Source organism: Drosophila yakuba, chromosome 3R (genome assembly GCF_016746365.2).
Source record: "Drosophila yakuba strain Tai18E2 chromosome 3R, Prin_Dyak_Tai18E2_2.1, whole genome shotgun sequence".
Lineage (NCBI taxonomy): Eukaryota > Metazoa > Arthropoda > Insecta > Diptera > Drosophilidae > Drosophila > Drosophila yakuba.
Genome location: NC_052530.2, coordinates 19,455,439 through 19,470,879, shown reverse-complemented (window position 1 = coordinate 19,470,879; position 15,441 = coordinate 19,455,439). Strand labels below are relative to the sequence as shown.

The 15,441-nt window shown below is 43.0% G+C and overlaps 1 protein-coding gene across 3 annotated transcripts in view; it reads left to right on the top strand.

Annotated features, from left to right (window-relative positions):
* The window catches only part of LOC6537549, a 96,443-nt gene that overhangs the window by 55,053 nt on the left and 25,949 nt on the right, over window positions 1–15,441 (top strand). For all 3 annotated transcript variants that reach the window (XM_002098059.3, XM_039375135.1, XM_039375136.1), the window contains exons 3-6: window positions 435–567; window positions 11,341–11,479; window positions 11,578–11,647; window positions 11,947–12,057. In XM_002098059.3, coding sequence (XP_002098095.2) covers window positions 435–567; window positions 11,341–11,479; window positions 11,578–11,647; window positions 11,947–12,057 — 453 coding nt within the window. The remainder of the gene's footprint in view (window positions 1–434; window positions 568–11,340; window positions 11,480–11,577; window positions 11,648–11,946; window positions 12,058–15,441) is intronic.

The window sequence follows — 15,441 nt, the reverse complement described above, 5'->3', positions numbered from 1 at the left end:
CACTGTAAGGCAACTTACAACTCAAAGGTGTTGTATAATTATGATAAAGTTTTAAATTAATATTTGATAAACAGTACAAATAGTACTATTTGTTACATGTAGGATATGCCTTTCGAAATTCATATACTGACCTGGTAAAGTCTTAAGCTCTTTTATAAATATTCTAAGTTAAAAAATAAACATTTGCATATTTAAAAAAATGAATCCATTTATTTAGAAATAATTACGTTAAATTCGTAATTATCATTAGTATATGCCTTTTTTCAACGACACCATCCTTAGATGCCCGCATTATATTCTCAAAGCCTTCTATGATACGAGTAATTAAAGTATCTTCTATTTGATGGCTTTAGTACGTGCCTTTCTATACCACATATGATTATTTTACCGCAGTGCACTCATAATTGTGTTTTCCTCCCCCCTCCCTCTTTCAGTTTCAACAGTGTCCGTGGAGGCCGTTCTGGGACGAACCGCATCCTTGCCGTGCGACATCGAGCCGGAGGCGAAGGACGACCGGGTGTACATGGTGCTCTGGTTCCGTGAGAGCGCCGGAAAGCCACTTTACAGGTAAGCAGGAGCCCCCCATTCAAGGCAGTCGAATTTGAATTCAGGTTAGCAGCCACTTGCTAATTTTATAGTCTCTTTGAGATTCCAAGTAGGTGAATGTGGACGGGGATGTGGATGTGGATATCTGTCTATGCGGTTGACAGAAGTTCCGCCCTTTTTTTGGGGATGGCCAACTGGGGTCCGTATTGCGACTACCTTTGATTTATCGGACCCTCGAATGGCAACTTCCTATACTTACGCGACCCGACAGCTTCATGAGAAATGGCAGCAGTTCATAATTTTCAAATAATTTATTATTTTAATAACATCATCAATATTAACACAACTCTCGGATGGATACTACACTGCACGCAAAGCGACGTATCATATGAATAAGCTAAATGGGCTCGTTTAGAAATATCTTTTTTTGAAATAACTTGAGTCAATCGGTGATGTTCTAAAACACGCGAGTCTTCCAATCACAGATTGTTTATGCCAAACTAAAATATTATTGAAAATATTCAGTTAAATCTACATGTTTTTCCCCTTTTGAAGCGAGAAAATATATATTTTCTTCGAGTGTGCTGCCGCATGAGCCTAGGCCGGGAACTTGGAGCCAGGACATGGCTCCAGGAGTGGGTCAAAGCAAAACAAAGCAACGGTATAGCAGGCGGGCCAAACGGGGCGACATGGGCTCATATATTAGCCGCAGGACCCGAGGCAAAGGACATCCGAGGTGAAAAGCGGGCCAGCAAAATAATGGTATCCAAAGTGAAAACTGTTTTGGCGGCAACTTTGATTGTGGGCGAGTGGGTGCGGAGATCCATACCCATCCTCAAACCTTATCGCCAACCTATCATGGTTTCCATCTACAGCCACGTCCCGCGGCGATGTCCTCGAACTCCTGCTGCCTGTTATTTATAGAGCTCGCTGGCGAACGTGTGCTTAGGTTTAATATGTTGCACATTATAAGCAGACATCGATATCCTTTAGCCTTGTCAATTTTGCTTACATGTGCTTCCTTTCAATATGTTACCAGCGGGTGGACGCGGCTTTTTGGGGAATAGGGACAAAGACATGGATATGGATACATGGATTCGGATTCGGATGCGGATGCGGGCACGAATACAAACACACGCGTATCTTAAGGACGAGCGCGAACTGTGTTCACGAACAGTGTTGCCCAGCTCTCAGATCCTGGTTGAATGTGTTGTTGTTCCTGCCACTTCGTGCACTCAATTGGAAGCAATAAATTTCAGACCAGACAAAGAGCAGAAAATATGAGCAAGGGAGGTGAGTGCTTTGACCAACAAGAACAAACAGCAGCAAACAACAACGGAAAACTAGAAAAATGTGGAAAACAATAATGTCGCAAAATTTCCGGCTTTATAACCAAAAATATCCGAAAGTGATTCGAAACTCGTTTTCCCTTGGAGGACAAGCCGGTGCACATAGAGAAAAAACACAAATAACGAAGCAAAAAAAAAACAAGAAATTGGAATGAAACTTAAAGAAATAAATAAAACTGGCGAAAACAAGAACAACATCAACATGTGCGCAGCCGAAGGACAGGATTCCCAGGGAAAAACTGCAGAAAGGACTTGGCTGCGGCGTAAAATTGCCAGCTCTGCGTGAAATCGAAGGACACAGAGAGCGGCAGCTGAATGGGGCTGAGGAAAGAATCAAAACCAAAGGCTAAAACCGAAAAGGCGCCGAAATTGAAAGCAGCATGTGAAGGGCGGAAAAATAGAGTCGGGGTAAATAGGGCAAGGTTTTTCCTGATAGTGCACCGTGAGAAATTGCTCGATTTTCTGCCTATGCTTACATCATATTTTATATAATTATAGCACAGTACTATGCTAACAAAAATATGACTGTCTGATATCCTTCAGGAAATAAGTAAAGAAATTTGCCCAGTCGGATTCAAGTTAAAACTGAATGTTTATTAATGAACTGAAACAACTGAACAACTAATACCTTAAATTGCATTATCCAGCTGATCGCCATGTTTTCCCCCAGTGTCGAGCATCCTTTTTGTGGACCAGGCTTTGCCACATTTCCAAAGACACGTCACAGCTGGCAGCCTCACCTAAACAGGCTCGCACACACCAACACCAACACCCACATCCACATCCACACCCACATGCATTCCCACACACCAAATACCAAATACCCTGTGGAAAGTGCTGTCTAGCAGGTCTCTGCATTTGACAGCTTTACACCCAGATACAAAGGCAAAAGCTGAGCCCCCGAACAAAACAAAAAAAAAATGTCCTGCCCAGGAGGCTAAAAGCAAAAATATTAAAAATTATAATGTTAACTTTTGCTTTGTTGTTTGACTGGCCGACAAGCAGACAGTTTTCAAGGGTTAAGGCTATTTCGGGTATTGGGTTCCGTTTTTATGGCCCGGATAGCTGGATAGCTGGCCGGGATTTGTTTCTGCTGACTTTGACCCTTGAAATGCGATTTTCATAAGATTTTTATACATTTATTTGTTATGAATCGTGAGCGATAAAGGGACACCGGGGGTTGAGGGGTCAGGGGTCAGGGGGCGGCTGCTTGCCCTGCCATTATTAAAATTAACATTTGCCATGACAGCCACCTGTAACGAGGAGCGAACGGGAAGCTCTGTGGGTCGACAGGCCAACTGTCACGTTCAATATTGCAGGCCATCAATGGCATTGGCAGGAGGACGCCACGCCCACCGCCCCCGCAAAGCCCACATAATAAACAAAAGGCAGGTGAAAATGGGTGGCATGGGTGGCATGGGTGGCACGGGTGAAGCGATACAAAGGACAAACAGGATGATGCATCCGCCGAGTCCCTTGCGATTGGGACTCCCGCTGGGATCAGGCGAAATGAAGCAATGAAAGTATATAAAATTGAATTAAATTCAATTACTGCTCTGGCACTTGATGAGCAGCTCAGGTGAAGACATAAGTATATTCAATTTAAAGTTCATTTCGCGCTTTTTTATGTGCGTAAAACCCTTAAAGTGGTGAATAATTAAGCGTAGATAACAAATTAAGAAGAGCATGTGCAGCTTTGCTTATAATCTCTTTAATTTAGAACACATTCCTCATTTATTGCGAAATGAATTCGTGTTCCGCCTGATGTTGTTCTTCCTTCTGTTATTGATAGATTAGCTAAAACCAAGATATACCCCCAAGTGCCAAGTATAAGCGACCTACAGCGGACTTTAAGCCCGGGCTACAATCAAGGTTAATTGATTTTTAAAGCTCACCTGGGCGCCCGGCTGCTGGGTGCCAGGTATCCGTAGGTTCCGTGGCATGAATAATTAAATTCGCTGCGGATTGGATGGGTCTGCAGCGCCTGGTCTGGTCTGGTCTGGTCTGGTCTGGTCTGCTCCATCCTGAGCCCAACTCGGCGGAGGAGTGGCTGTCAAAAGAGGATAATCTGAGTGCCACGCTAACTGCTATAATCGCCGCCAGCCGCCCATAAATACAGTCGGTGGGAAAATCCGGATGGAGGGGCCAATCGAAAGTGCATTTACTCGGCAAAGACCGGGTCGTGTGTGTATTGGGCGGTGTATCTGGCTGCTTGAGGAGCGGTCTGCCGCAGAAGTAATAAGCCACAAAATGGTATTCAAAATGGCTGGCAATAAAGGCCAACGGCAAGTGGTAGCGTAAGTGAAGAGCAACTGAAGATGGCAGAATCACGACCTGAAGTAGAATACAGCTACACGTGAACTAAATTCGTTTTAAGCGGTTAGTTTGGAGGTAGTTTGGTGTATCTACAGTAGGCCTTACAAGTAAAATATATGTTTCTAAAACTTATAATCATCATCGGACGATAACTTATACTAAAGTTGAGACTAGAAGTTAACATAGAATTTTTTTTGGACCTATAGAACCAATGACTTCACTATCTAATAGACTAACTATTTTTCAACTTGTGTATACTCATATTTTATTGTATACTTTCCATGCCTGATTCTAGGAACAAGCTTAATGTTTCGAACAACAATTCAGGATAAGGATTACTTTTGGATATATTGTGGATAAGATCAGCGGAGTCAAATAAATGTTATCTAGTTCCTTGTGAAAAAGTCATAATTAAAAAGTTCATAAAAAAGTAACATTTATGCTTACAATATGTTAACTTCACCACTTACTACTACTTGCTACTACATCATACAAAATCATTTATTATAATAGAATAGAGTAGAATAATTTGCTAAAAACGAATGGGTATCTAATTCCGATCTTAATAAAGCACGTTAAATTATTTTGCTGAGTGTGCCCATCAGGACAGGCAAAAGTCGTGGTCCAAAGGCAATTAAGTCGAGTGCATTTTCGGGCCATTTTACGAGCGGCAGGCGGCCTGAAGTCGCACTTTGCGCGAATTTCAGGTTAGATGGGATATTTAAAACAGTAATTAAGTTTCAAATGTATATGCGGTCGTGTGTGGGTGAACGTGTGTGTGAGTGTGTGGGTGTGAGGGCGGGCGTGTGTAGTCGTGTGCGTGTGTGGCAGCGGAAATGCAAGTGGCGCATGCAAATCGATTTGGCCGACACTAAGCTCTGGTTTCCACCGCCGACGTGGGAAATGCCAACGTGGGGATTTTCTTTGTTGGGTCGCCACTTGGTCACATTCGGAAATGGTGGTCCAATCCTTCCACTGATTGCGCATTCCAAGGCGGGAGGCCGATTGCCAAACTTCTCTCCATCGTTGTGATTAAGTTTTAATGACTTCGATTTCAGTAATTGGACGGAAGGAATTCACAGTAATTGGAAAATTCTGTAAGCTTAACATACTCGTAGTTGTATATTTCAACAATTTGCTCTTGTTTAAGTTCCCGCAATTAAGTATTTATATGCGATTTAATGGACCGGAGAGTAAATATCTGATTTCAATTGCCAAGTTGCCAAGTTGCCAAATCGGATTTGGTTCATCAATTGCCTAGCAATTAAAATTGATGATCCAACATAAAATATTATACCACAAGTGTAATAGAAATCGTGTTCTAGAAATAGTTTAAAGTCTTTTTTAAATTAGTAAATGTAATTCTACACATATCTTTATACTCGTTGTTTTTAAGCAAATGAATAATTAGTATTCGTTTGCTTCTGCTGATAGAACTTTCTCTCTACAAGAAACGAACAAAATATATGGAATCTCATTTCTGTTTGCTTAAATCAGTCAGAAGTCAGAAATTCCATCAGAGAACCCTTTCCGAGCTAATTTTTAATCCCAATCAAAATATTAAAATCTTTTCTCGGACTCTCAACTGGAAGTCTGAATGGCTTTCCGTTTTGGTAACCCTAACTTGCGGCAATATCCACACAAAGTACCGAAAACCAAATAGGCGAGCCGAGGATAAAAGTTTTATTTTGAATTTATTGCGGAATTTATTGGGCGACACTGCATAAATTTGAACTTGGCTACCGAGTAAAATGGCAACGGCGATGTCTGCCCTTTTTGTTTCTGCAGCTGCCCGACTTCTTTTTTATTCCTGTGGCCCTTCATATATTCATATGCTACAAATTATATAGTAAAAGTTAAGAAGAAGATGGACCGAAAACCAAACAAAAACCAACACCAGCGGCAACAATGTGTGGAAAGATGCCAACAAATGTCAACACCGTTCGCTGCAAAAGCGTGGGGATCGGGAAAATTGTTGGGGATCGGGGGGGGGGGGGCCAAGGGAAAACCGTTGTTGGCAATAACAAAAGAAATTTACAGATATTACACAGCATGGCTCCATAATAATACCAATACCATACCCACACCGCACAAAGGACGATTCGCCTGCAAAAAAGTGTGGAAAAACAAAACAAAACAAAAACAAAGGGGCAGTAAAACCATTTGCATACTTTTGTGTGTACATATATATGGGGGCGTGTAAACAGCCCCTTTTTGGTGCTATTATTGTTTCATATTTCTCTCCGCGCTGCGTTTCTTTTGTTTGCCAATGTGTGTGGCTGTGTGTGGAAACCAATTTTAAATTTGTTGCCACCTTTTTTCGAGTTACGTAGCACTCTTTTTGGCGCTTCGCCCCAAAAAACCCCCATATCGCCAACCCATCGCGATATGGTTTCTTTATGCATAATTTTATACGGGCCGCCAGACAATATGCGAACTCCGAACAATGTGCGGAGCCTATTCCCACCTGTCTAATTTTGTCCACACAGGTGGATGTTGGCTGCACCTCATGCCCTCATAGTTTATTGCCTTTTCCGCGCGATGCATAGTTGAGTTGCACAGTTTAAGTACCCTGTAAGGGGGATAATGCGATGAGAGGGGAAGTTGCAAACAATGAAATTTATTCACATAAATGTAAGTAGGAGATCTGTATCGATGCAGCTAATAAGAAGCTCGTTTGTCTAATTTAATAGATTTTTCTTTTCTTATAGCTATGTTACACTTTCTGTACAAGAGTGTACAAAACTTTATTTGTAATGCTTGAAAAATCCGATGAATGGCAAAACTTAAACTATTTCAGAAGTTGAACCATACATCTTGTTTTACATTGATTTTACATTTATATCTTATTTTACATGAACTCTTTTCAAAGCTTTGAATAAATCGTTTCCCTTAAGTTTGAACATTACCTGTAAATAAAACATTTACTTTTTGAACTTTCTCTATGAAGCATCCAAATTTAATTCATAATATTTAAAATAGAATAGAACAGTTGCCCAATCAATTAAAAATAATCTGACGACTACGACATACTTATGCAGAACCCATCGATTGTCATGAGTAATACTCGGTCGGGCAGAGAATCTGGGATGAAAAGGTTCCCACGCGACAGCAGCATCTGTTTAAACTGTCAGAAAATACCGGCAAACACATGAACACATGAACACACACACCCATATACACCCACACATACACACTTACACACGAAACACCGACACGCTCTGACACATATTGTCATAAAATTATTCAATGGATATTGTGAGTGCAAAAGTTTTCGGTCCTTTTTTATTATATATTTTTTTCAAGCTTCCCACCCACGTCCCCTTTTAGCCCTTTTGCAATCTTTTTGAATAGGATTTTGTAAGCGTTACAAACTGAGGGACGAACAAAAAGGAGAATCATTAAATGGCAATATGAGAAGCTTGCTCTGATATTGGATTTCGGGGCGGGGATCCTCGGTTGGGAATACTAAATTTGGTGAGCAGGGGGGAAAGGGAAAGGGCAAGGGGCTGTGGCGGTCAAAGTTTATGCCAAGCCACCGAAAAAGCCAAAACGTAATTACCAAGCCATGCAACGTCCAGTTCAAGGTCCGCCTCGTCTCGGGATTTGTTTAAAGAACGCAGCTCATTCATTCAGCCCAAGATAAAGTGCTACCAATTAACGCAAAATAAATAAAACTCAAGTAATTGTTGGAAAAAACCAGACCATCGACAAAGAAAGCGAGGAAAGTCAGTTTGAATGAGACAAGTGCACTGCCAAAAAAAAGGTGCTTCAAGTCAATAAGGTATTTGGACAATATATTGAAAAGCATTGCATTCATTAAAACTTAACATATAACATATAAGCTTTTGGAATGTTTCGAAATATTCTATTGTAGGAAGTTCCAAATTTGTAGAAAAAAGTTCCTTAGCTCGTAAAATTCGTTTACATTCAAAATTGCAGTTGAATATAATTTACAGCTAATATAAATCTAGCTCTTTATTTAAACATGTTTTTTGAGTGCAGAGCAAGCTCCTCAAACGGAAGTCGCGTGGTTGCGTCCACTTGTCTCCTACGGTTTCCCAATTTTCCCCCTACTTTCTCCTCAGCTTTCTCTCATCTTCTGGCCTTGTTGGTCTACATTCTCCCCGAACCCCCGCCTTCTTTCCCTGCCCTGTTCTTCGACGACAGTCAACATTTCTGCAACTGCCACAATGTTGTCTTCTTTTCTTGGCTGGCCCATTTTATTTTGCTCCTTGCCACTCGTTTGCTTTCCCTGTTTTTCTGCTTTACAATTTTTACTGCCCGAGCATTTGGCGTTTATTTTTCCCGTCTTCTCCCTTTGTCCCTTTCTTTTTGGCGCCCCCTGCTCCGGGAGTATCCTTGCTGTCCTGCTGTCCTGCTGCTGTGCTCATTGTGCAAACTCGGCATTATTGTTTCCTAAGGCCAACAACGAGAAAACACAACGTCAACAGAGGGCAAGCCGGGCTAAGACCGTCGTATTCTGGCCATATTTGGGTGACGGGTGAGGAAACTCCATTTCATTCCACTCCGTATGCCATGCCATTCCACCTTTCCTTATCGCTATTGCTGCTCCGCCTTTGTAGACTATTCGGCATTTCTCTATTGTTTGCAAATGCGCAAAATTAAAAGCGGCAAAAGCAGGGAAAGCGTGGAAAAGCGAGGAAAAGCGACGAAAACAGCGCGAACCTGGAGCGCATTTCTTTGAAGGAAATTTCGCAAGGAGTTTCCGCACTTTGCAGTCCGTTATGTTTACATTTTCGCGCATATATTTAATTAGGCTAATTAGGGAACGTGCCCTGGCTTTGGGCAAGGCTTAGGATTCGTAATTTATTCGCCGCATGGCTTACTGCACTCCGAGCTCCAATCGTAGGAATGGCCAAACACATGAGAAGTTGACGGAGGAGGAGCAGAGACGGAGGAGGAGACGGAGACGGAGACCCAGTGATAAGCAGAAGAAATATGAGCACCGGATATAAATTGTGTCAGCGGCAAAATGATAAAAAACCACTTAAAGGCGCAAACAATACGGCCGCCGGCGGAGGCCGCGAAGAATCCTGCCTGCCAGCCGGCACAATGACAAACCGCTCCGCTAACCGCAACTGGGGAAGGGGAAGGGGGGAAAGGGAGGAAGGGCGGAAGAGGGGAAGGGCGGCGGAGGACTGAGGGGTGAGGGGCAGAGATAGCACAGACTGCACGACGACAGCGGAAACAACAAAGGGACACAAGGACACAACTGGCGATGACTGTGCTAAGGCGATGGTACTGGTGTGCGGGTCACCAAGGAGCACTCGAAGAAAAGGATCTAAAACTCCTTCATGTAGAAAACAGAATAAGTAACAACAGCATTGTTAATAGAGTGACCCAGCTCAACTGCTTCAATTTAAAGTGCTGTTTTAATTATTAATATCTAAACTCATTTGTTATACGATTGCTGCTAAGTCAATAAATTCAAATCCAAAGCAATATGATTTCAATTCAAATTTAAATATATTGCCATTTCAAAACCATATTTTTTGGCAAACATGATTTTGAACCCTAGGAATGCAAACAAAACAAACAGATTTACTAGCTTGTGATTGAAACTTACCAACTAGCGATATTTCTTCTTTTATTTTATCAGACATCAGTAAACAGAAAGTAATATTTTTTATTTATTTTTTAAACCAAACCAAACACACGATTGCAAACAAAAACGATTAAAACAAAACGTAGGTGTCAACTGGGCGTATACGCAATAAATTGTAATTAGTAAAGATGCAAAATATTGTTATAAATATACATTTGATATGTATGTATTCCTACTAATTATAAACCAAGTAATTGAGAGAGACAGTATTGATGGCTCTTACTGAACAAATACATTTTCTTGGGCATATTTATATTTACATATATTTCTTTGAGTGCCATAAAGAGAATTGTGGGAAAACTTCGCCAACCTCAAGTCATTTACGGCGTGTCACTGGGGGGCAGCTGGAATGGGGATTGCAGGGGGGGTGGGGAGGGGGGCGTGGCAGCCGCAGCTCTTCAGTACGTCCAGAGTCCTTCGGCGGACATTAACAAATACAATAAAAGCGACAAAGATAGCACGTCAGGCTTTTTAATGCGCAAAATTGCAAACGTTTGCTGCTTCTTTCGCTGGGCTGCGAAAATAATGCTAAACGGAAGAAATTAGTTGCGTGCAAATTTATGCTCGGGGTTCGTTTTGTCGACCCCTGGCACCGCGGGGTCAGCGGGGTCAGCGGGGGACAGGAAAAGGGTCATTTTGTAGACGCGTGAAAACCCAGGCCCAGGCCGCATTTGAGTGTGTTGGTTTTGCAATTTTCCATTCAGTATTTATGGTTTGAAAATGGTAGGAAAAGGGCAGCACAAGCTGGCTCCCCAATAAGTGGCCGGCCTTGTTTAGTGGCCTCTTTGGAGGCTTTAAAGTAGACTGACTTTATACAGAGCGCCCACACTGCGTGCTACTATGTTCTCTGTTTTTCAGAGTTTAGCTCAGCTTATGTGTTAAGTGGCATGTCTAGCTCGGCTCTCATTCCACTTTCATTTTATGGCTACTTAGCATTTGCATAGGAGAGCCATAGGTGTATTCAAGTTTATGGCATTATTCTGATTTGCATTTGGCTTAGTTTGTATTAAGCAACTAAGTCAACAAAAAAATACATATTGTTTCAGCTTCGGGCTGAGATATTTGCTTTCTGTCGTATGTGGCAATACTTACTTGGGTATATGGCATTAAAAAAAACGTATTTACATACAACTGAATACAAAAAGTGCCGAAAGCATTGAATTAAGTCATTTGCCCCCACAAAGACTATCCATTTGAAGTGCTTAAAACATAAGGACACAACCTTCGAGGTCGCACGCCGTGAAAACTCTCACATCGCATTAAAATTTACGACCTTTGGCGCGACATTTGAAATGATCTGGGAGACGCATGCTGACACTACTTATCGTCAATATTTTGTGCTTACTTCCCCTTATTCACATTTATTCACATTTATTCACATTTATTCACATTATTTTTTGCGTTCCCCTGCGGCCGTTAGCTAGAGATAACGAAGGAGGAACTACTTAGGCAACTTTTAACATTTCCTCTCCGCTTTTCCGCTTTTCCGCTTTTTTCCAGCTTCGATGTCCGGGGACGACCCTTCGAGAAGGCGCTCTACTGGTCGGACACCAACTCATTTGGGCCACGTGCGTACTTCGTCACCGGACAGCAGCCGGCCAAGTTATCGGTGGACAACATCCAACTGGACGACGAGGGCGTAAGTGGCTCCAACTGCTCCATTGCTCCATTGCTCCATTGCTCTGCCCGAAAATGGCGCCTTCTTATTGTTTGTTTTTTATTGGGACTCCTCAACAGGTTTATCGCTGCCGCGTCGACTTTCAGAACTCGCCCACGCGTAATCATAGAATTAACTTAACGGTTATTGGTGAGTACCCGAAACCCAGTGTGCCGCCATTAAAGGAAGCCATCTTCCCGCCCACTATCAAATACACTCTAAAAACACACTCATGCCTGGAAGAGCAATTAATATATGTAATTTTCACATGGATATTGCTTTTGATTTGAACTCATCAAGTTAAAGATATAATGGTTAACCACAATTAAGAGTAATTTGGTATGGTAGTAGTAGCTAATAGTAAGGTCCTTAAAGTCCCTTCATCTGAAGCCCTTAAATCTAACTTTTGTTAGTGCATCCTCGTTATAACGTCTCCTCTCTTTCGGCAGTTCCTCCGCATCAGATACTCGTGTACGATGCCTCCGGACGCGATGTTGCCGGAGCTGTGGGTCCATTGCTCGAGGGCGATAATATTGTGTTGACATGTGAAGTGCGTGGCGGTAAGTAAATCATGATAAACGACACCAATGCATACACGTACCCTCTGCCACATAAATGTGGCACACAGACAAAAGGTTATCAAGCTGTGGAGGCAGGCACAAAAACGCAACTGATTCCACTCGTGCACTGTGATAAATACTAAATTCAACTGGAATGTCAAAATCAACAGAACTAAAATTTCTTTTAAAATATCTCTGGCTTATATATTCGATGCGCTGATAAATGCAATATATGTATATATATATATATATATACTGAAGAGTTAAAATGAGTTCTTTTTGGAAAGACAAACCAAAGGGTTCTTTTTTCATCGTGCAATCCTTACTGAGAGCTTCAGCTTCAGCCTCGTTCGCATCCATTCGAGTCTATTTAAAGAATTAAAGATGAGGAGCCCCAGATAGGCCCCAGCCGTGACCGAGTCTGGTTCTGGGCAGGGCTAAGTCATCGTAAATAATAAAAATAAATGTATGTCAAAGTCTGCGGTGACAGTGCCGCTGCGCCAGGACAGACGCCAGGACATCGTCTGCGGAGGTTCCTTTTGCGGCTCCGGCCCTGTCAGTGCCATTTTGCTAGCTTTCTGGGCAAAATGCAACAATTTGAAGCGTCTGGCGTGCTTTTGTTGTGCACACACCACATCCACATCCATTGGCCAAGCAGCTATGACCTGTAGGCATATGCGGCATCGTAAATCTTTAAAGAGGTCCCCAAGGTGAAGGGAAAGCACAACCTCACCCCCGAACGGAGTCTCGAAACTTTTTACTCGCCTTTTTACTCGCCTTTTTGCAGCTGGCAAGTGTGAAAAATTTTGCACAAGTTGCTCGCTTCACTGGTTTGGCTTGAGGGCTTCTCCTTGCATCACTGAGCCCCATGGATACGAACTGAGACCAAACCCAAACGACGAATGCCCGACATCAGCAATATAAATCATTAACTTTTGCGAAAACAATATTTTCGGCGCACAACCCAGACGTTTTCCATGTCAACTAGCAGCGCGATTTGCGGGCTTCATTTTCCTTCGGTCATTTAGTGTGGCTTTTCCCAGAGCTTAAAGTCTGAAATGCAGCTGATGGGCTGGAACTGGTTACTGATGCTCGTAAAAGTTTTTAAGTCCGCTAGATAGTGGAATTAGTTGATTATTACAGACAGCCAGTGGCTTCAGTTCATTGAACTGACAGAATTTGCTTGTAAAGCGGTACAGATAACAAATTTGAAATGAAGTATATACATATGTATATATCTATGGTAGTTTAACTTAGACTCTCAATACTTATTAAAGCAATTTGAAAGGCTTGCTGTAGCAGTAGAAGCTGTTATGAGAAAACAAAACTTCGCTGCTGAAGCCAACTTTCCTTTTCACGAATACCAAAGAGAAATCGTGAATGAGCTTCTTTGAGGCTGTTCTTGAACTCCATCAGGCTTAAAGGCCCGGAGTAGTGTCCCAATTCCGGCTGAAGGATCTCCAACTTTGTGCAGCTGCACCCAAATGCTAGCTCATTATTCGCCTCACCTCGAATGGCAGGTTGGGTGCTGGGTAGTTCCAGGTGACTCCGCTGCAAGCTGTGCTCCTCTGCTGGTGCAGCATTCCCTGCCCAAGGATTCATCTTACGCCTTGGCATTTCGCCTCTTGGTTTGCCGTGCCAGCAGTGCCGCACGTCGCCGCTTTGACTAACCGCATGTGAATGAGCTAAACAGCAAGTGGCCCAGGGAGCGGGGTGCGGGGTGCGGGGTGCCAAAAGGAGGTCCTGTGGAGGTTCCAAGTGAAACTGCGTCGACGTCGACAACATTCCCTTTTGACACCTGCTGAGCGACACGCTTCTTGGCAGGTGGTATTGCCTCTGATTTGTATGCAACATTTCCCACACAACCCCAAGTTGCCACCCCGTGCACTGAGCCAAACTGATTTCCTAGTGCTGAGATATAATGTAGAAATTATTTTAATATACTATCACATTCCCCCATTCTTTCTGTAGACTTTAATGCCTTAGTTCTCCATTCCATCATTATATTTTCCCCCATTCTTTCTATAGACATTAATGCCTTAGTTATAGACATTAATGCCTTAGTTCTCCATTCCATTATTATATTTTCGATGAATAGAGAGCTCATTATCGCAGTGTATGAGTTGGCTGCTCGAAGGACCGCAATGCAAGCTCGTATTTCATTTGGCTCCTGGCAAGGGCTCAAAGCCAAATTAACTAATATCGCAATTTCAACGCCACATGGCGTCGACTGAGTTGTGTTTGAGAGATTGCGATTGCGATTGCGATTGCGGACGGTGGGTGCTCGCATCCTGATTAAGGCTAATGCAAATCCTGACGCTATTTTTATGGCCGGCCACTAATCATAGCCAGGACATCGGGCAGGATAAACGATAGACGGCAAATGCCAAATTGCTTTATCAAGTTTATTAACTTCGACTAATAGCAATTAATACCGGCAATAAAAAGCTAATCTAGGCGGCTGCCCCATAAAAGGGCCCGGGTTATTCACTGTGTCCAGTTCCGCAGTCCTTTGCATATTTGGCCACCCATTCCACGGGAGCATTGTCCGGCGGAGCAATTGTCAACAAGCGTAAGTATGGCTTAGCAAATGGCAAGCGCGCTGTCTTTATTACACAAAGGAAGTGGGTGGTGGGCTGGGCTGGTTGGGAGAAAGAAAGTGGCTGGGGTTTGCGGATGGGGGAGGCGAGAGCCAGCTAAATGCCGCAGGGAAACTGTTATTTGTCTATTATCCCTACATTCCCATCCCATCCCATCCCATCCAAGCAATTTGGCGTGTGTGCGTTTGTCCTCGCTGGCTTATTGTCACCGAGTATCCTTTGCAATCACCCCGCACTCTGGCAGTAAATTCCCAAGTCCACACTCCACACTCCACACTCCACACTCCAAACTCCAGCTATCAGCTACTTTCGCCCTTCAATCTCCAACCCCGAATCCAATTCGGAATCCTCAAACCCCAATGCCCAAGTCGTCCAAGTCGGCCAATGCCAATCCCCAGCTGCTTGTTGCTATTGTTGCTCATTTCCGCCGCATTCACTTGGCTCTCTTAATGGCCCAAACCCAAACCCAATGGCTATGTCGGAGCTGTGGGCTTCGGGCTTCGGGCTTTGGGCTTTGGGCTTTGGGCTTTGGGCACTTAAACGGATTAAAAATATTTTCGTACATTTGATATGTGAGCGTGGGCAATGCCTTTTCCTACCACTTTCTCTGACCATTGAGCGATGGCAGCAAAGCGAAAAAGTGATTGCAGAATTTCAATTGAAATGCCGGGCTGCAGAATCACAGAACTGCATCGAGAACTTCCATCCGGCACTCTGAAGAGTAAATCGATAGTCAATCCCACATATGACCGAGTCATATTTTATTAATTTAATATTCGAACTC